This window comes from Patella vulgata, chromosome 4 (genome assembly GCF_932274485.2).
Source record: "Patella vulgata chromosome 4, xgPatVulg1.2, whole genome shotgun sequence".
Classification (NCBI taxonomy): domain Eukaryota; kingdom Metazoa; phylum Mollusca; class Gastropoda; family Patellidae; genus Patella; species Patella vulgata.
The window spans coordinates 42145552-42168894 of NC_065882.2; the positions used below are offsets into that span (position 1 = coordinate 42145552).

At 36.2% G+C, this 23343-nt stretch overlaps 1 protein-coding gene across 9 annotated transcripts in view; it reads left to right on the forward strand.

Annotated features, from left to right (window-relative positions):
- LOC126819224 (cAMP-dependent protein kinase type II regulatory subunit) overlaps nucleotides 1-23343 on the forward strand; it is a 75504-nt gene that overhangs the window by 42833 nt on the left and 9328 nt on the right. For 7 of the 9 annotated variants that reach the window (XM_050547149.2, XM_050547148.2, XM_050547145.2 and 4 more), the window contains one exon: nucleotides 7386-10978. The exons of 1 other annotated variant lie outside the window; for it this stretch is intronic. In XM_050547149.2, coding sequence (XP_050403106.1) covers nucleotides 7756-8856 — 1101 coding nt within the window. In that variant the 5' untranslated portion in view covers nucleotides 7386-7755 and the 3' untranslated portion in view covers nucleotides 8857-10978. Of the gene's footprint in view, nucleotides 1-1910; nucleotides 2010-7385; nucleotides 10979-23343 lie in introns of those variants that run through there. One more of the 9 variants, XM_050547153.2, reaches the window with a different exon arrangement.

Here is a 23343-nt window from a genome sequence, read left to right on the forward strand (position 1 = left end):
CCATTACATCAATTTTTTTCAGAAATTTAAACTTTTATTGATATCAGTATATACTGTTCAAAACCAACGGATTATTTGATTTGAGTACCAAAAGGTTAAATGTGTTGATTTAAGTTCCAAAATGTTTAACTTGTTGATTTAATTACCAAAATGTTAAATTTGTTGACGATTTGTTGTGTAATGCATAGCTGGGAACTGTGGACAGTCGCTGTGATGATTAATTTAGTTTTATATATTTATAGTCCATTTAAATGGCGTTACATTATTATAACGTTATCAAATATCAAAGACCACATATAATTTATTATATGACTTCCATAAATACAGTATAATTGGTTTTCTATGAAGTATTATCATCTACCAATCTACGACTTGATGTGAGTAATCGGGCATGTTATTAAACAATTAAAATGTTTAATATTTACCTATACGGGGGGTAGGGTCGGGAATTGTCAAGCGATTAGTCTGATTTTTTTGCAATCCCGGTTTTAGGACAAGGTCGGTGTTTGCTATTCGTACGAATGAAGTAAAAATATAGCCATAACGGAACACCTGGCAGTTGTAATTCGAAAATAAAGTATTTCTTACTTTGGTGCCATGGCAAATTATTCGCCTTATTAACAGTACGTCAATCCCAGAACGACCCATTCCCTTCTTTTGACGTGTTGTATGCAACTAGATTAGATAACGGTGTTCTTTACAGCATCAAGACTATTTCCCGATGAGACGAGACGCTTCCAACCTTTGGAGCAGTTTCCTATCAGTTTCCTATAATATATCATAATTACCTGTACGCTATAAAATATAAAGTACGTTACTGTGTTTCATGTAAAGAGAAGCGGGTAAACAACTTTAGAATCAGGAGTTTTTACTATCGCGTGACCATAATGCTTCCAGATGAATCTTCTAGCCTGGAGACATTCATAATATGGTTAACAACGCAGCTAAAATGTTATTATTACGTTGTTGGGTTGTGTGGGTTTTTTTTCAGAAAGTAAATACGAAAAACAAAAGTACAAGCTGTTTAATTTAGTAGAGAAATTAAAAGTTACTGGTAAATTAGCATTTAATATTGTTAATGAGACAAACAATAAATTTATCTATGACAGTTACCAGATTGAAATGTTTGCGAACAAGAACACGTGATAACACAGCTAGAAATCAATAATCGTTTTCCTGCAGTCAGAATGAGTGCATGTTTTGTAAAATTAAATTATTTAATGTAATATTTAAGATTAATTTTATAATAGCGCGTTTCAACCTTTTGTACTTATGTAATACTTGGAGTTAACAATGCCTTGGTGCATATGATATATCAAATCTCGATCGGTCTATTTATTTACGAAAATAAACTGGCATCGATATAACTAGATTATTCGTGATTAACTAGTTAGTAATAACAAAGCTTCACATTCATAATAATGTTTGCTGTACTTGTGTATTCACATTTTAAACAAATTGAATTTTTATTTTCAAGATGAACCAGTAAATTGATTTTTATTTTCAAAATGACCCAGTAAATTGATATTTATTTTCAAGATAACCAAGTAAATTGATTAATTATATCAAAATAATAACTGTGATCCATTAAAATTGACTAGACGTCATCAAGGACATCAATACGTTCGTGTGATAACCAAGAGGCTTTGGGGCTTGAACTTCTTAAGCTAAAATCCCCTTATAATGACAAAATCTTTAATATATGTCTCGTATAGACTATTTGTTCTTCATGGTTGACCACCTCCATAAACTGATTAGCTTTTACTTATATAATATATCAATAAATATGATTATTTACATATAATATACCCATGTATAGTCTGGCCCCAAGCTTATGACGCTGACGAGATATTTAACCCAATAACAGCATGTGTTCACATATCTCTACATAACCAGTACTGCTGTTAACTTACAGGGAGGACCAAACTGTTAACATGCTAAACGTTGCAGTATATTTCAATAAGGACTTAATTATTATAGAACTGCTTACTTTGTGGATGAACTAAATCGTAAGTAAATTTACAGTCACAGTGAAGACCAAAAATCAGTTTCCATATTTGCATTTAACCAAAATAAGGACAGAAAAGATTCTTGAAATTCTAATTTAGACGATTAAAAGAAAAAAAGAACTTAGATACAATCATAAGCAGGTGTTTATTAAAAAAGAATTAATATCCTATCATTCCTGACTCCTTTTTTTTAAAAATAATGTTAAGAAGGTTTTAATAACAGATAATAATATCCATAGATAGAACTCAATGACCATTGAATACCGCTCGGGTTATTCAATGGTTCAAGAGAGTGTATCCCTGCGCAAGTATTCCACTCGCTATCGCTCGTGGAATGCGGCAAGGATACATGTATTCGAGTGAACCATTGAATAACCCGAGCGGTATTCAATGGTCATTGAGTTCTCTGACTACATGTAAATCTCAAAATACACTGTACTATTCACATTGTCAAAAACAAAATCACCAATAACGTTAGAATTCATCATAGGTTCCGCCCTTTTTCTTTCTTTTTTTTTTTTTTACAAAAATTGTGGTTGCTAGTGTCGACGTCATTACAGTTTGACGTAATTCTGAAAGTGACTTCATTCTGGACAAAAGTAGTACGTGTACAAGTCACTGAATACAACCATAGGTTATTCAATGGGTGTATTCAATGACATTTGCTTGTATTTGCATATAGTTATAGAGATAAATATATATTAATGTCATATGTTTTTTTTCCCCGCGTATTATTCAAGTGTGTAATTTGAACACAACTTAATTTCCACCACGACTTCCTTAAGCAGACTGATATTTTAATGTTGACGAAATAGCTATAATAAGCCACTTCATGTGTCGAAAACGCCTTAACACTCGCTGAAATTAAAAAAAAAGTTATTTTGCTCATGGACTTATTTACACATTTAAAGGAATATCAGTCTATTTTTGTGAAATTATTTTTTGGATAACGAATCGCGATACGGCTATTGAGTGTATCGTGCATCGTCGATTTTTAAAACATCGCGGTTCATCGATGAATTGTTGCAGCCCTAGCACTCAGCCTCCGGTCTATAGTAACTCCACCTAGAAATATCATTGTCCTCACTATAGTAACTCCACCTAGAAATATCATTGTCCACACTGAGGACAATGATATTTCTAGGTGGAGTTACTATAGACCGGAGGCTGAGTGCGGTCGTGGAATCAATAGACCTTATGTAAGGATTGATCGATTGGACCAATATACATGTATGTAAGACTATGGTGTATGGTCTGAAAGTCATTTTAATTTGAAATATTTTGCTCTTTTGATAAATGTGTGTTAGAATATAATGGTATTATCACGAATTTCGATTCTTCAACTTTATTAACGCCTTAACAGGTGTTATATAAACACAGTGATATATAATTATCAACGATATTCTTTGTTCAATATTTACTCCATTTACAATTTTATTTCCAGTCTTTATTTACACTAAGATAATCTGAAAGTAAACATTGTGTTATACGACTACACGGGGCATAGTTTGTAGTAAATTAACGCTAAATACATATTGTTCTACTTGTTAAATATATTACGGATCCCCAAATAAATAGGGGATTAACTTTATCCTTTGTATTGAGTGTTTTGTAATTATGCCAAACTTGATAATTGTTGTCTTTATATTTTGGTTTATTGTTTGATTGTTGATATTGATCAAGTTGTTTTGACTACAAAGTAATTAACGACTATTTTCTATGAAAATTATCGGAACCTATAACCAATTCCTTTCAGCGAAGGTTATTTTTATTAGCATGGAAATTGTTACAGTGAAAATTTGACATTCGAGCTGACCGGAAATCCTATTTCTTTTCCCTGAATGCCAATCATGTCGACTTCCGGTGGATCGGCTGCAGTTGATTGGAAGGCAGTTTCAAGATGGTGGTTAATGATGAACGGTACACTCATCCCCACGTCAATATTTTGTTTTACTTTGAGAGTCTAGAGATTTGATGAAAAGACGGGAAGTCTAGAAGTCTAAACTCAAGTGCTTCTTGTTTGGATTAAGGATACATGTTTGGGGTTTATTAAAAAACATACGAACGTGGACAACGAAACCCAGAAGCGGTGCCATACCATGACAGATTTATAGAACTAACCTAAAACATTGACAGGCTTATGTTTTAATTGGGATTAAACTGGCTGGATAGACATTTTATTCTGTTTTGACTGAAAATAGCTAGAGCAAGAAATTAGGTTATACACGATGTATCTTAAACCAAGCCCCGAGTTCACAAAGCATTCTCAGACTTAAATTAAAAATTTACTCAACTTTCAATCACTGTTTATGAGAAATATCTTAGATCCAGAAACACTAAGCTTTGTACATAGTTTCTCAGTGATGTATTTGATACATTAAAACAACAAAAGTTTTATAAAGGGCTATAGTTTAGTTAAAATAAGGCGAACAATTATGAGTAAATTCTTAACTTAAGTTTGCGAATGCTTTGTGAACTCGGGGCCAACTATTTATTTAACTTTATACGGATATTTTAGTCACAGAGCCGTTAATGATGCATTATGTAAGATTTAGAGAAGAGCTGAATATAACAGATCAAAAATAGATAATGACAAATGAATATATTATTACTTTATTCTGAGCGAAGTTATGAGGTTTTGAAATTTTGACCTTGGCACGAGTTCACAAAGTATTCTCAGACTTAATTTAAGAATTTACTCATCTTTCAATCACTGTTTATGAGAAATATCTTTGATCCAGAAACACAAAACTTTGCACATAATTTCTTATTGATGTATTTGGTACATTAAAACAAAAATAGTTTTATAAAGGGCTATAGTTTAGTTAAAATAAGACAGAAAATTTAGAGTAAGATCTTAACTTAAGTCTGAGAATGCTTTGTGAACTCGGGGCCAGATGTAGCCTAATCTCGATTGTCAAGTAACATTTCTATGAAAATAAACAAAGTCTCGATTATGCATTTTAGCTTTAAATTGTGGATGTTCTAATCTATGTAAAATCTCAGATATCCGATGACCTAGAGAGTTGATTATATAATGCATCCTTAAGGCTAGTTTCAACTTGCGCAAATGAAAGCCACGTCTCAAAATGTGACGTTTTACCCTATCGAGAATAGGTTGTCTTTTTTCAAAAACCACCCCTTTATAAAATTGAAGGCCTGGAGGTCGGGTGTTCGATCCCTGCATTGGCCGAGAAAGTTCATCCAGATTTTCCGGCGTGGTTCTCCCTTGTCAGTGATGCAGGACGGAGGGGCTGACAAGGAAAGCTGTCTAGTCGTTCGGATGGGACGAAAAACCGAGGTCCCGTGTACACATTGGCGTGCACGTAAAAGATCCCTTGGCAGTTGGAATTCGATATAAGAGTAGGCCGTAGTGCCGCTGCCCGGGCAAAATTTCCCTCATAGCACACTGTATGGCGTATGCCCGTCTTCATTAGCCCAGGTTAGGAGCAGAACAGTAGGACGTTAAACCCCATTTCATTTCATTTCATAAAATTGAAGACGCCATGAACAATAAGTTAATTCTGTAGTGTTATGCAAAGCGGTACTTTAAGATTTCATTGCCAATGTAAATAATAAACAATAGGTTGAACTATAATGACAACCATATATTGACATTCTTCATATTATATACATGTTTTCATGACTATATCTACCATATACAGTATCCTGTTAAAACATCCCGTTCCGTAACAGTGTATGTTACATAGGACAATGGCAAAACTCAAGTACAATGTATATACGTTGAGAACATCAATTCTACTATTATTATGCTAGTACATAATATAATAACGGGGGCTAAAAAGTCAAACAGTCGTATGCGACAAACGTATGACGTGTTTGTTGAAATGCAATACAATGGGGTTTTTTATTAGTTTTTTTTTTAATAAAGAATTATCGATTTTTGACAACATTCATATTACAAGCTTTAATTAACTTCTATTTTAAACTGGATAACTAAATCACAGCCATTCGCTGCCACGGAAATAACTAAAGGCTAAAACGACTATAACTTACTTGAATAGAAGTTTGTGAATGCCAGGTGGTAGACCAATGGATGGCTAAACTATTTATTTTTGAACAGTATTTGCCCTTAAAGGGAATATCGATTTTATGAAGTAAAAGTCCTGTTGACATTATCATATTACGCAAGTCACCAAATATGTCATTTTTAAGTGTAGGATATAGTTACAAATAGATTTCAATTTTGAAATATCACTCAGAGTAATTATTCAATTTATCAGGAGCGTGTCCAGGTATTTTAGTCTGGGGTGTAGAAAACGTCAAGTTTTGTGTGAAGTCCGGGAGATTACCAGATGATTTTTTAAAAATCGGAAGTTCTGAGACAATATTTCTGCTCATTAAAGATACATTATGGGAGATTAGATAAAGAGGTGACAGTTCTCACTATAATAGTTAAAACTAGATAATGTAACGGGAATTTTCTGAAACTTTCAGTCAAATCGATCCACCCTGAACTGAGAATTTAGCGATTTAATTTTGGGCCTAGCCTCTATCATCATTGCTAAATCGGTAGGATGTTTTGTCTCGATTATCCATTTTTTTATTTAATCAGCAGCAGCAGACCATGTTCTAATCCAGTAAATATCGCAGGCTAGCGATGCCATCGAGAGTTGATTATGGTCTGGATAAGTTGATTAATGTCTAATTAATAATTTAGATAACATTTCAGGCCTAAAGAAAGCCCTGCAATTGGCAGATTTAGCCCTTCCCCCACCCCCACCCCCTGGACACGCGCCGGTTCATACATATTATTTGAGACACGCAAATACAACATCCATTGCGAACTAATTATTTCTGCACTGTCATTTTTGTTGTATATTGTTATATATCAATACAGCAATATCTAAATCGTGCTTAGAAAACCATACTAGTATTTGGACGTCTTTATAATTTAGACAATGGATATAGAGGGAGAGAAATTGGTCTTAAATGTGACCTAAAGGCAACTATATCAAATGAGTTTAATCAATTGTCTCTGAATATCGTGGTATAGTTTATTTTGGTGGTCGTCAGCATATAAGTATAAGAAATAATTAAAATGGTATAACTGGGAACTATGTAAACCCTTGCTTTAAAACCCACATCAAATTATAAGTATCTAAACCATATCACATGGACAAACTTAATAGTTTAATAACTGACGGGTGTTTTCTAGTAACTGATAAGATTAGGCTTATCTCTTGTTGAACAGGGGTGCTGTATATCATTACATGTCTCTAAGCTTTTTTACGTTTGGATGACGAAACAAAAGGTTAGCGGCGGTTTATTATGCTGTAGTGTAATATATATTAGCAAAAAGGTTTTCTATTTAAAAAGCTGTTTAATAGAGCGTGCTTTTATTATATTTTACAGGTTCTACAATACAGACACCTTTAAATGGATGGCACAAACTGTTTTAAAAAGCCAGCCAGATAGATTACGTCTACGTCTTCATACGTCATTACCTTTCAATTAATTTGATTGGTTACACCTGGTTAGATATATAGGAAGTGTGTATGTGTGTGATTCTGTAGTGGAGTGGACTACAAGAGTATAAAATATTTATCATGTCGAGTCTGGCCACCACTAGCAGATTAATTTAATTGATTATATCGAAGGGAAACTACCAAGGCAAACAGACCTGCGTGTAAACCTGAGTGCATGCCACGTGGGTCGTTATTGAAGACATTATTTTCTATTCATGCTCGCCTGTTTGTTATTGTCTGAAGCAATTTAAAGCAAGATGAATCTTGAAATCCCAGACGGTCTGGGTGATCTACTCAGAGACTTTACTGTATCGGTATTACGAGAACGACCAGGCGATCTATATGACTTCGCTGTAGAATATTTCACCAGAGCTCGAGAAACTCGGCGACCCAAAGAAGTACCAATGTACATCATAGTGGACAGTGATGAGGAAGCGGGCGAACCAGATCCAGAAATGTTTAAACCAAAAAACACGAGAAATCGATACGCCCGGCGCCAGAGCGTTTCCGCAGAACGTTACGATCCCGAAGAGGATGACGACGACGAAGACAGAGTCGTGCACCCTAAAACCGATGCGCAAAGAGAACGTCTTACTGAGGCAGTCAGTGGTATTTTGTTGTTTCGTTCGTTAGATTCCGATCAAATGCAGGAAGTGATTGATGCTATGTTTGAGAAAAAGGTAAAACCGGGCGAAACGGTCATACGACAAGGAGATGATGGTGATAACTTTTACGTCATTGATGATGGTATTTATGACGTGTCTGTCAATATTAAGGGTTCTGAAAAACAAGTTCACACTTTTGACAATCGTGGAAGTTTTGGTGAACTAGCGTTAATGTACAACATGCCTCGATCAGCTACCGTCATAGCCGACTCCGCTGGAACGTTATGGGCCATGGATAGAAATTCTTTCAGACGAATTGTGCTTAAAAGTGCCTTTAAGAAACGAAAGAAATATGAAACACTTCTAGAAAATGTGACCATTTTACAGTCGTTAGATGTATACGAGCGCATGACTCTCGCCGATGCACTACATCCTAAAGTTTATCAAGAGGGTGAAGCAATTATCAAACAGGGTGATGATGCTGATGGCATATATTTTGTGGAAGACGGTCATATTCGCATCACCATTGACAATCCGGAAGGTAGTGAACAGGAAATAGCCACACGCTCAACCGGAACTTATTTTGGTGAACTCGCACTTATAGAAAATAAACCTAGAACAGCTAACGTATACGCTGTTGGCAAAGTAAAAGTAGCATTTTTAGAACGTGAGTGTTTTGAACGATTGCTAGGACCGTGCGTAGACATTATGAAACGTAATAGTCAACTATATACCATGTATGTGGGTAAATGATGGCGTGTTTTTAGCCCGGAAACAGTTTATTTTTGGTTTTGTTCCATTTCTGGTTGCCATCTTGTTTTATTAATTGTCCATTAGAAGGATGGAAGAGAATGGATGTTGTGTTGTTGTATAGTGTTACGTCATAAAATTCTAAAATTGTTTACATCGCTAAAACTATAATGGATACGACATTACAAAATATTATTGTGTGTTTATAAGCGAAATGTACATTAAAACTGCCCTTGCAAATGAAATTCGGATAATTAACCGAGTGAACAATTACTAAATTTGTACACTGTATTACGTTTTCCTACATAAATATATAGCTTATCAACTGTGTGTTTGGTCGGTTCTGAAAAACCCACAGCATTTCCTCAATTATTTTATCAGTGATGTCAGTGTATGATCATAGTTGTTTATCAAGCTGGGTTGAACACTTTATTCGAGTATTGAAATCCAGTAGGTTGGGTTTTTTTTTTTTTATCAACTTTGATGTGGATATTAAACCTATGAATTGTTTAGTGCTCACTCTACGATATTTGAAGACTGTCCTGATTATTTTGTTTTGTTTTTTTTTTTTGTTTATAAACGTCGTTCCTGCTTAAATGTTTAGAAAAATTGGATCACTCTTGTATGGATGACGTAATAAAACAGCACTCTCATTCAATCTGGGACATAGTTTTATGTATATATATATATATAAATTATTTTATTATTTAATTTAGCAGAAGTGTTTTCTAGGCACTTTCTGATCGAGAAAAAAACTATGTCAACACAACAGATAATATACTCTTCCAAAAAAAAGTAGGGGATATTCAGAAACAATACAAAACTGCGGAAATGCACTGCTGTTTTTATTAGAGGTAATCAGTGTATGTTAATAACAGGCCAATTGCCTACACATGAACACAAACAGTTCATATGGGTGGCTTATCTGACGGCCCCATTTCACTCGCAAATAGATACACTGTGAAAAGTGAAAATGGACGTTTTTGATTTTTGTCTTAATAATGAGTAATTGCTCCACCAATCCTCAGATATTCATGAATTCGTCATGGCATGCTCCTAATCAACCGTCCAATCACGATTTGGGGCAATCTGACCCACTCCTCTTGCAGTGACACGGCCAATTCTTACAGTGTTGTCGGTTGACGTTGACGTCGACGAACACGTCTCCCGATCAAATTAAACGTAACACACTAAAACAAAGATACGCTAAACAGTAAATCTTATGCAAGAACCGATAGGAAAGCAAACATGGATAGGATAAACCAGCAAACGGCAGTTTTCATCAACCCTTCCTTGAAGTGTCAAATTTGACAATGAACCCCTCCCACGTGTATGGCGCTATTGCGTGTCGCACCTGCAGCTCAGTGGTTCTGTTGGGGCGATAAGTTCTTCATCTGTGAACATACCCTCAAAGCATGTCAAATTTCCATGACTATTTATCATATCACAACCTGCATAGGTATTTGCATTTCAAAATCCCCTACTTTTTTTGAAGAGTATATATCAGATAGATAGGAACTTAGGAAAATACAATTCACACGTTGATGATAAGGAATCAAGCAGCTTTTATCAGATAGACCAACTATGGCACAGGCATTTAGTTCTATATGGTTTAACCGAGAAACTTATTATGGCAGTGACTACGACATCACTCTTGGTGGAAGTGGACGTAAAACTCTAGTAACGAACGAACGTATAAGTTTAGACTACAGAGCAGAGCAAAATCAAACATGTTTAAACTTGACATAAAGTCAACATGCCGAATTGATGCCTTATAGTTGGGTGGCATTGCGCTTTCATTGGCCTCCTCAATAATAATGGCTGATATCAAGAATCATTCGTTAATCTTCAACTAAAGACGACGGGATCATTCATTAGTTAGCCATTTGCCAACTTGAAAGTACATGTACCTTATTACGAACCAAGATAGTGCATATTTAATTTTAATAATTACAAGAATTTATAATTCAGACCAAGAATTGCCTTTGCTCCATCGAAAACTTTTATCATCGGATCAAAAAACATAAATCACAATTTAATACAACCTGGGCAAACGTTCACATAAGCGAATTTCATAAGTTAACATAATCAAATGTACAATATGTTAATAAATATGTACAATCTATCCTAAATGCCCAATAAAATACAAATTATTGTTGATATAAATTGTGTTAATATATGGTGGTACTCATCTTCTATTTCATTTAAATTGCATCATTTACAAATTCTACTGTGTTGCATCAGTTTTGCCTCGGGTTCCTTGTGCATGGAATGGAGGTCGAGTGAAAACTGACGAAAAAGTATCACTTCACATTGGTTCCCGTATTTATAAGGAACCTATTTTATAGCAACCGTCAATTCATTTGTCATGGTGCTTAACTATATATTCATTTTCTTTATGAAACTCTCTTCAACAACTCAACTATTTATCACGATTATTAATTTTGATTAGGCGATTTACTTCTTACGTATTTACATATCTGTCTTTCTATATCTGTTATAATTGGTCTACATATATCTATTGACTACTGTGTTGTATATGAATGATATACCCGAGTCTTTAGTATCCACATGACATTGGGGGTCTGCAATTAAACGCTGTTTGTATAGGAATAACAAATATACACGCTAGACAACAGTACATATTTCCAGTTCCATACTGAATTGCGTTCGGTCGTAACAATCAATGGTATGTAGACTATACAATACATCGTAATATCTCTGTCAGTATCTTTTTCCCCACTAACGAAATACAAAAATGACCAATGACACCAGGTGTAGACTATATTAGGTGGGATTTGCAGTGATTAAATTTTAAACTGTCAGCAATGTCACTAGATAAATTTTCACAGGGAGTTTGTTAAACTTTAAATATTTTAAACGTCTGAAAACATATCTAAAAGAGAAATTGTTTAACCTTTAATCTAATGATGAAGAAAGGACAAGGCAGTGTGATTAAATACCATCTCTTAGTGGGGAGGTCTAAGATTTGGAAATAGCTACTTAACACTAGCTAATAGGAAGTCACAAAGATGAAATTTTTATTATAAGTTGATTATACGCTCGTACATGTTTTTATAGTCTATAAATATAATATATCTGTACATAGGGGATAAATGAAATGAAATGGGGTTTAACATCCTACGGTTCTGCTCAGACTGGGCTAATGAAGACGGACATACGCCATACAGTGTGCTATGGGGGAAATATTGGCCGGTCAGCGTCGCTACGGCTTACTCTTATATAGAATTTCAACTGCCAATTGTCATCAGTATATTTAACATTACTGAGTCTATTTTCATATCCAGTACCCAGGAACTGATCAGAGTCTAAAAGTCTAAGTTCCCCGCAGGCAGAACAACACATGCAGGCAATCCAAGACGTCATAATGTATGACAAAAAAAACCATTACAATTACAGTGAAACACAAATAAAGATAAAAAAAATCTCAAAGTTCCAGCATTTATTCAGGGTAAATACAAACCAGCCCACTATAATTAAGAACATGTCACAAGACATCTCGAGTACTCACAAATGAACCTAGTATAATTATTCAAGTGTTCGGGAAAGAGTCATTTTGGATTTGGCTTTTTATAATGTAATTTCTATAAAAATGGACTTTATTTGTATATTATACCAAACTAAATAAAGTCTACCTAACCTGAACTTTATCAAATTATAGAATCACGTTATATTTGGCATATTGATATTGTGAGTGTAAATATTGACTAAAACAATAACACAATGATTGCAAAACCTAAAGAAAAAATAAATTAGTTGAAGTAGTCTTATTAGAATTTCTTTGAATTAAGAGGTTTTCTACGGGGCTAAGTTGATTAGCTTTATCTCTGTCTCCTTCATTTAATTACTTCCAATAAAATCTTCAAGGAATCAGCATAGTTATTCGAATGCTAGTAATAAGCTGATTCGCGCTGTAAGCTTATAGTCCTCTTGTGTTGAAATATAGCAGATTACCACCATGTTGAAGATTAATGTCCACATTATGGAATGAAATAGTCGGATGAACAGTAATACATGACTTAATATAGCTTAAAACAGAAAGATAAAAGAAAAGTTATCTTGTGTTTTATATAAATAATTAATATAAACGAGGGACTCATTTACAAACCTCTTCAATAATGGACGTTCGTGATTAGCATCGTAATGAAGACAAAGACTATATATTGTCGATTTTGATGTTGCTGGCATAATGAATGGTCATTTGTCTCAATATGTAATACTATATATATACATGGTTTTACTAACGTATCATTATTTCATTAACGTATTTATTTCCAGTAGTTTCCAACAGTGTACGGGGAGGGGTGGGGCCGGAAAACCTGGAGACATCCCACGGGGTACGGCTGGGGTCGAGAGACCACGACACTGTTGTGCATAGGTAAAACACTCGGCCACTCAACTCTTGTAATACAATATCATTTGGGATCTAAATTTTAATATTGTATTTGATTCCATATTTTAATTTTATATTTTACTTTGGACATGTTAAGTGACAGATTAATTGTAAGATTTAATCTGTAACAGAGGTGGGGTTTTCTGACATAGTATTATGTAATATGTTGTACAAACTGGTATACTCGACGTGCCTTTAGACACATTAGATGATATAAGATTTAAGTTTAACAGGTATTAACACATATTGTCTAGAGTTAAGCTGTGTGACTCTTAATAATAAGGTTTCATTGTTCTGATTACCAACGCCTATTTACTCGGCTTGCTATAATAACAATCCCCGGTTGTACGTGACAAGGAGTAGGGTCGCCTGTCCAGCCTCGTGGGGTTTCTCCGGGTCCTCCGGTTTCCTCCCACTGCTAAAGACCCCTACGCGCAAGCGAATTATTGAAATAAAATTGAACCATATGTTAGTCCCGAAATGACCTAGTTTGTGTCGAGTGGACGTTAAACCCCATCTCTCTCTCGCTATAATAACAGACACCAAGTCATAAGTCCATAGCCTTTCATTGTTCTGTTTACCGACGCCAATTAACTGTAGCTTGCCTTAGCTGTCAATCAAACTCAATGTGACTACGAGTTATCCAATCAGCTTAATTGTTTATATACTATTCAAAAAAAGTAGGGGATATTTGATTTTGGGGGCATAATACTAAAATATGCAAATGACTACGAAAAAAGTCACTATAGAACCTAACAGAAGAAACATTTCCAGTTACATGTGACGCCCAAACGCACCAATAGCTACCGCATGGAATGCAGGTGATGCTTGGGATCATCATGGGGGTCTAACCCAAGATTTGCACGACTCTGACTTTGAATGTTACAGTCATTGTGGCATTGAATTCCAGGGTGGAAACATCAGTTTAATTGTTTTAGTGACCAGAAAACAAATTTTGATATGCGTCGGCTTACCCAAAATGAAAGGTTACGTGCCCTTGGCATGCTACAGATCGGCACAACACAGGCGGTTGTGGCGCGGACGATGAATGTTTCTCAGTCTGTCATAAGCAGGCTATGGTCCAGATACCGTGATACACAATCTGTACAGGACAGACCACGCTCAGGTCGACCAAGGGCGACAACTCAAGCACAGGATCGATTTATCCGTACCTTGGCCTTGAGAAATCGTGTCATCACAGCAAATCAGATCAGCGCTCGTCTTCAAATAGACACTGGTGTGAGAGTGAGTGGCCAGACGATTCGGAATCGACTGCATAGGGGTCACCTTCGCGCCCGACGTCCTCGCGTGATCCCTTGTTTGAGAGATCATCACATTCAGGCAAGACGTCGTTGGTGTAGGGATCGTCAACACTGGGATAATCGACGCTGGAGCAATGTGATGTTTTCAGATGAGTCAAGGTTCACTGTTGATTTTTTGGACAGACGTAGGAGGGTGTGGCGTCGTCGAAACGAGCGCTTCCAAGACGTTAACGTCATCAGACATGATCGATTTGGGGGTGGTTCTGTTATGGTGTGGGGAGGCATCACTGTTGCTGGAAGAACGGCTTTACATGTTGTTGCAGGGCGTGTTACAGGCCAGTACTACCGGGACAACATCTTGGCAGTCCATGTTGTGCCGTTCGCACGACGTCATGGCCGCCGTTTCATCTTCCAGGATGACAACGCAAGATGTCACAGGGCCAGGATCGTTACAGGTTACCTCCAACAACAGAACATCACCACATTACCTTGGCCAGTACTGAGTCCCGACCTCTCCCCCATCGAGCATGTCTGGGACATGCTTGGACAGAGGTTACGTCAACGTCAACAACGTCCTGCCAATGTCCAAGAACTTGCTGCTGCGTTGCAACAGGAATGGGACAATCTGGACCAAAATGACCTTAGACGTCTCATTAGGAGTATGCCACGTTGGATCAATGCTTGTTTGGCAAACAGAGGAGGATTTACCCGTTACTGACTTGGTTGTGATGCTGTGGTAACTTTGCTGTTTGACCCCGGGTATCATTTTACCCTTATAATGGTCAGTCTGTGCCTTACTTAGTCTAACGATCATTTGGAATAAATCGATGAATGTGAACTTCATTTCATTTTGTCATTTGTTTCTTCGTCAGTTTCATTAGGTGACTTTAATAACACTTAAAAATCAAATATCCCCTACTTTTTTTGAATAGTATATAATATGAAAACCAATCAGGATTGTCTGCCGAGATCACGTGACAGATGTCACTGCACATTATGTAAAGATAGTTTTAGAATAAAACGTTGGTAGGTCTTGCGAGACCTGGGGAGAGGGTCTGCCCTCGGACCCCGGGAAAATGACGTCTGCTCTTAGACCTCGGGGGGGGGGGGGGCAGCTGAGATTAGGTCTGAAACCTAGGGGGAGCAGCTTTGGATAGACTTTACTATATCTAACCACATTGACTTTCTTATGTAGAGTTGTACATGTAAATATGTTAACCGGTGTTAAAATATCTTTTTAATAAAAAAAAGAAGAGTTATGTATTCTATCACATACTCTTTCAAAAGATAACCGCTGGAATATAGTGTTACACACTATACAGGACCAAGGGTGGGGGGGGGGTCAAGTCATCGCGCTTCGCACACGGAGAGTACAACAGATATTTCACCTGGTCACAAAGAAAGGAATACTTTTGAATATTTGCCGATCATTGTTTCGTAATAGAGAAAAGATGCAAATTTATGGATATTTTGTACAGTCCACTGGCAAAATGGTTTATTATAATTACATTGTTTTATACATTACTCGGCATATTACAGTACATGACTGTATACTTTACAAGGTCAACACAATTAATATATACATTTAGTTATTTGATACTTTGTACTCAACACGTAAACCACGCGACAAAATCTTACCATCGACCAAGAATTTGTGCAAAAGACAGGACTAAGTGAATGGTATCAAACAAAAGTCCGTTATAATTCACAATGAATATAGCTATTGGAAATTGGTCAAGATGATCGCTGGTATCAGCTCCTAGATTATATAGATTTGATTCAATGTAGTCCTCTGAGTACAATACTTCAGATAACAGATCTCGTTGTTATTCTGTGGCTTAAAACACCTACATAGATATAACGGAAAAACTCACAGCGGAAAATCTAATTGCTTTGAGTGCAACTCTCGTGGGATATTCACTCAAATCCTATCTAGATTTATGGTGCCTTTAAGGTAGCAAGTCATGACACAGAATGACTATTAATGCGAGTCTTAGACACAAAACTCGCTAAAACATTGATTTTGGTTTACTTCTGCCTGTTCACTGAGTGGAAACTCTCACAAATTGATCCCAAACACAAAGAGTAAAATTAACTTATTTTTCAAGCCATGCGAGCAAGTCTGAAGCAATAAATTATCAAGTTGGACGGAATCAATGTCAACAGCTAGAACTGGATGGAATAGAGAAGAGATTATTTGTGTTGAACAATTCACAACTTGTATTCCAACATACAGTAATCAATCATTCAATGCCAGTAAATATTGTACTAAAACCAATCATAACGATAGCGTGCAGTTTTTTAGTTCTCTGATTCTGTTAATAACACGTCCGCTCTACTATATTTTCGACACAGCTATACTAAATGAAGAAGAAAAAGTGATGATTTCCAGATTTAATGTTCTACATTTTAAGTTCTGGAAAAATGTAAACAACAGATAATGCAAATATCCTGCCACATTCGTGATATATAATGTAATGTATAACGTCTGTTAAACTATATTGCCATGTTTTATTTACTTTTGTTTTGTTAAAAAATTAAAGTTTCATTCAAATCTTTAGTATTTTACTCTCCGGCAAAGGTTTTTTGGGCGGTGTGGGTGGGTGGGGATTAATACGAATGGTCTGTTCTATCTAGATGATAATTTCCAGATTTAATGTTCTACGTTTTAATTTCGGGAAAAATGTAAACAACAGATACTGCAAAGATTATGTCACAATCGTGAAATATAATGTAACGTATAACGTCTGTTATTCAGAAACAATACAAAACTGCGGAAATGCACTGCTGTTTTTATTAGAGGTAACCAGTGTATGTTAATAACAGGCCAATTGCCTGCACATGAACATAAACATTTCATATGGGCGGCTTATCTGACGGCCTCATTTCACTCGCAAAGAGATATCTCGTCAAAAGTGAAAATGGACGTTTTTGATTTTTGTCTTAATAATGAGTAACTGCTCCACCAATCCTCAGACATTCAGCAATTCGTCGTGGCTTGCTCCTAATCAACCGCCCAATCACGATTTGGGGCAATCTGACCCAACCCTTTGCAGTGCCACGGCCAAATCTCGCAGTGTTGTCGGTTGACATTGACGTCGACAAACACGTCTCCCGATCAAATTAAACGTAACACACTAAAGCAAAGATACGCTTAACAGTAAATCTTATGCAAGAACCGATAGGAAAGCAAACATGGATAGATAAACCAGCACGCGGCAGTTTTCATCAACCCTTCCTTGAGGTGTCAAATTTGACAATGAACCCATCCCACGTGTATGGCGCTATTACGTGTCGCATGTTGAGCTCAGTGGTTCTGTTGAAGCGATAAGTTCTTCATCTGTGAACATACTCTCAAAGCATGTCAAGTGTTCATGACTATTTATCACACCACAACCTGCATAGGTATTGTCATTTCAATATCCCCCACTTTTTTTAAGAGTATATATTGCCATGTTTTATTTACTTTTGCTTTGTTAAAATGTTTCATTCAAATCTTTAGTATTTTACTCTCCGACAAAGGTTTTATTTTGGGGAGAGTTGGGGGGGGGGGGTAATACGAATCGTCTGTTCTATCTTTATGTAAACCTATTGATTTAAGTTTATCTAGATTTTTATCTTTTAAAAACATAACCGTGATCTAATCAAAACTTGTAAATACAGTGAAAACAAAATAAATAGAAGATATATAATTTATAAAATATCATTTGATGTTATTACGTCATACGTCAAAGTTTGATTTAAAAAAAGTGTAGTTTATATAAATTAATATATAATTGCTGATGAGCACATTATATAGACTATAACTTAATTATAATCACATGACAATCACGTTAGAAAAAGACATGATTGATATGATCGAAGACGGGTTCAGGATTATTATCTAATTTTAAAGCAAGTATAAATTCTTTTGGTTCAAAACATTTTGAAAATAAACACTTCTAGAAATTATCTTTTGCAACAGATTTTAACAGACGCCAAACATTAGAAATATAAATTTTAAAGCACAAATTTTTCGGTTCGAAAACAAACTTTTAAACATTTTGAAAATAAAACGCGTCTAGAAATTCTGTTTTGTAACACTATCAGATTTTAACAGACGCCGAACATTCGATCGATTAACTTTGATTACAAGAAAGGAACAAATTATAAATCTGTTCTACCATGGACTTTAAAGCAAACAAAGTCCATGATAATTCAACCCCGTAACGACCCTTTAATAATTATATACAGTAACATCGTTGTCAACAACCAAGGGAAAGGGGTCTGATGTAGGCTATGCCTGTTCCCCAATCCCTATTCAGATGTGACTGAGAGTTTATCATGTCTTCATTAAACATACAGCTATCCGTCTTGTACAATCAATCATTGTTGTGACAAAATGACACATGAAATATCAACTGTGATACTGTATTACGAAAGCATTATGGCCTGCACTTGATACATTTCTGTCTGGTTCAAATTAGAGATTGTAATTCAATATATTTATTCACTTTGTCATATTTTATGTGATTGCACAATATGATAGATATAATCCATTGTAAAACAGGTACCACACGAAGTAAAAAAAAAAACCCACACGTTCGTCTAATCAAATCGGGAGCCACGGTGGCACAGTGAGTACGACGTTGGCTCGCTAACCTGAAAGTCCCGTGCTCGACCCCTACGTTGGCCGAGAAAGTTCCTCGGGATTTTCCGGAATGGTTCTCCCTTGCCAGTGGTGCAGACGAATTGCACGAAATAGCGAGGTCCCGTGTACACATTGACATGTAAGTAAGAGATCCCTTGGCAGTTCGAAATGATAATTGTGGGCGTATAAAAATGGAGGTTATTCTATGTATTCACAACGTCTATTCATATCACCGCCTTCATTAGCCCTGTCGGAGTAGAGAAGTAGGACGTTAAACCCCATTTCGTTTCTATCCATATCTCAATGGTAAATTATTTGTATAGTAAACGACAAATTGAATGAAAAAATAAAAATTTTCTTCTCAAATAAATATGTTTTCAGTTGGATAAAGTAATTTTGAAGAAATTCCGTATTTTGTATGACCAAAGAATCGTGTATCCTTTCAAACATAACAAAGATACTTACCTGATTTATTTTTTGCATAAAAAGTGATTTCAAACAATATCTTTCCCCAGAATAACAATTGTAATTGTAAACCATTACAAGCAGTTTTATAAACATTGTTATTTAGATGAAGACCAGAAGATTTTAAAATAAATGTAGGTTAGGTAATCTTATGGCGTGGATGTTTGGAATGGCTATTGCATAAAGATGGCAGCGTAAAATCAATAAGAATAATACAAATGACTATAATGTACGATCGTACTGAATAGTTGCATAATAACGGACCAATGCAGTTTTGATATTTCATTTGATTTAGTCGAGGTAAGAAGATAGCATAAGTGCGGGCAGTTGCTGCAATAGAAATGCTGACCACGGTTTATGGTCGGTCTAGACGTCTATTATCACCAAAAAAAAGAAGCCCGGTTCGAAATCCGTATCCAAATGTGTCAAATTGGCCAAACTCCAAAATGGCCGTCGGATTTGGTTGTAAATTCCAATTTCCACCCAATTGTCATAATATAACCGAGTTTGGTATCAAAATATACGTTTTCGGGGTAACTGAATCCATTTCCATACACATTTGTGTGATTAGGGATACCGCTGAGTCAATATTAGGGGGATCATTTAAGATGGCTGTCAGTTTTGGCTGGAACATTCCAATTTTACACAAGGATCAAGTGTGGTGTCAAACTATACGTTTTCTAGTTAGCTGAATCCGTTTTGGTACATATTTTAGTGATTAAGTAATTCCGCTGTGTCAATATAGGAGGAACTCCAATTAGGAATTTAGATTTCCGATTAGGGATTGGAGATTTATGATACTTCTACCTTAGACCTAATACAATGACATTCATTCAGTATTATCTAAATTTCCTTTGGAATGCCTCCCATCTCACAGCGGTAGCAGCGTAGATGTATGTCGACTGGGGCCACTCTCAGGTAACCGCGGAAGCTTGTCCTGACTATTGAAGCACGTGGCGAATTTATTTCACAAAATGAATCAAATGTTGAGACACAGATGGATACAGTATCGCCTGTTTGTCAGATATGCATTGAACCAGTTGGTAATGAATATTCCGAAAATATTAGAGGCTTTAATAAGGCGGCTAACCTGAGAAATTATGGTCGTGATTTCGATCTCGGTGAAAAATACCATGTGCAAAGTCGCAAATTTCACTATCATTCAACTAATATTGCACAATGTTGTAAAGCTATCGAAGTGGAGGAGACTGTATCAAGGTCTAGACGGTCCGTAGTGCCAAACTTCCTTTTTGTGGACTGTTGTCTTTTACATGGTCTGTAGGAAAGATTAGTAGACGGTCCATTAAAGCAGATAAAATCGGTGACCGCTGTTACAACAGTAAACAGTAGAACTCACAACAACTATTTTGTGGACAGGACAAATGACGACTGGAAATTAAACTACATGTAATTGTATTTAGCAAATCAACAGTGAGGCTGGTGTCCCTAAATAGATGACACTCGTTAATTACTTGCACATCTAACATTTGTATAAAGCATCTAGCATTGAAATTGTTCATCACTATGTGTAACCTAAGCACAAAAAAATGGTCAGTGTCGAACTTAGTCATGACTACACACCAAGCTTTATTTTGTCCTAAATTCTCTGCCATTGAAATTGTTATCTCCGCTCATTATCTTAATTGGCTCATTCTTGTCGTCGGCCTCCAATATCCATTATCTTTCTGTTATTTTCGGAATGACGGTGGACTGGTCATTATCAAATTGTTCACTGCCTATCGGTGTCCATCTGTGTCTCATCATTTGAATCATTTTGTGCTTCGATAGGTTTGGCCATCTTGGCTCAATTTTCGGGTGGGTGATCGAAATCAGACAAGCCCACGACGCCGCATTGACGGTGACCTGAGAGTGTCCTCTTTTGGCATGCCTGCTACAATGCTTCCGCAGTTAGCAGTGGTCGGACAGAGAGTCTAAATGAAATTTATTTGATGCTTGATGAATACCATCGTATTAGATCTGAGGCAGACTCGAGTATTCTTAATCCCCCAATCTCTAATGGGTTTCCTCCTATTTCGACCCAGGGGAACCAATCAATAAACTGAAATGAAATGGGGTTTAACATCCTACTCTTCTGCTCCGACTGGGCTAATGAAGATGGGCATACGCCATACAGTGTGCTATGAGGGAAATCACTCCCTGAGCCACCGCGTCTCCTGAACCAGTTAATTACCAAGATGAGAAAATGTGTCGAAAATGGAATCAGCTACCTCCAAAACTTATATTTTGACACCAACTATGGTCATTTTGTAAAAGTCGAATTTTCCCGCCAAAACTGACTGACATCTGGAATTATTTCCCAATATTCCCAATTCGCACTTCTTTATCTGCACTTGCTATACAACGTCTCATCCCGTCATTTAGTGTCTTCTGTACCTATATATAAATATTTAATTATTCCTTTTAATCCTTTTTCGCTAATCACATTGTAAATGTTTTCACTATGTATATATAGCATGTAATTGTGGAAGCGGACGTTAAATAAAGCTATTTTACACAAACACGCGGACACTTTTGCTTTGTCACATTTATTCTGCTCTCACACAGTGGCGAATATGGTGGCTAATGGGCTAACGAATGCAATTCGTAAGGCTGACAAGTTGATCGCCAGATATGGAGTGTTGCGAATATTAGACAGAAACATGATAATAAAATTCGCCATGAAAGCATTTTCTCATTGCTTTCGCAATATAGATGGCATTTGTAGTGACCGTAAGACATTACGAATTGTTTGCGTTTTGTATTCGTAAGCCCATTCGTCACAATATTCGCCACTGTGTAAAAATACCATAAGCGTTTAAACCTACAGACAGTATGTATCATGTCGTCACTAAATGACAGTTGACGAATAGTGGAAAGGGCATAAACTTAAACACATTGTCAAAAAACGTTCAACAAAGGTTATAAAGTGACAGATTTTTTTTTTACGTTATAGCTCATTTTTAAAATTCTTGATATCGTTTCAAATGGAACGTATGTGATGTCCACTGGGTTATAATAGACATTGTTTCATACATAAACTGAACATGACCGTCGATGATTTACAACCTTATCAACACAATCTGTACTCAACACCATAACCGCCAACAAAATCATCGATTTGAGCCAGGATTAGACGAATGGTGTCAACAGAAGTCCGTTATAATTCACAGTGAATAGGCCTATAGCTATTGGAAATTGGTCAAGATGATCGCTGGTATCAGCTCCTAGATTATATAGATTTGATTCAATATGGTCCTCTGAAAACAACTTCAGGTAACATAGCGGAGAAACTCACAGCGGAAAATCTAATTGCTCTGAGTACAACTTTCGTGGGACATTCACTCAAATCCTATCTAGATTTATAGTGCCTTTAAGAAAGCAAGTCATGACACAGAATGACTATTAATGCGAGTCTTAAACACGAAACTCGCTAAAACACTGATTTTGATTTACTTCTGCCTGTTCACTGAGTGCAAACTCTCACAAATTGTTCCCCAACCAACACAAAGAATAAAATTTACTTATTTTTCAAGCCAGGAGAGCAAATCTTGAGCAATAAATTATCAAGTTGGACGGAATCAATGTCAACAGCTAGAACTGGATGGAATAGAGAAGAGATTATTTCTGTTGAACAATTCACAACTGGTATTCACTAGCACCAATCTTAAAAATTTATTATGCAAGAGGGGATCACGGTGGCTAAGCGGGTAAGACGGTGG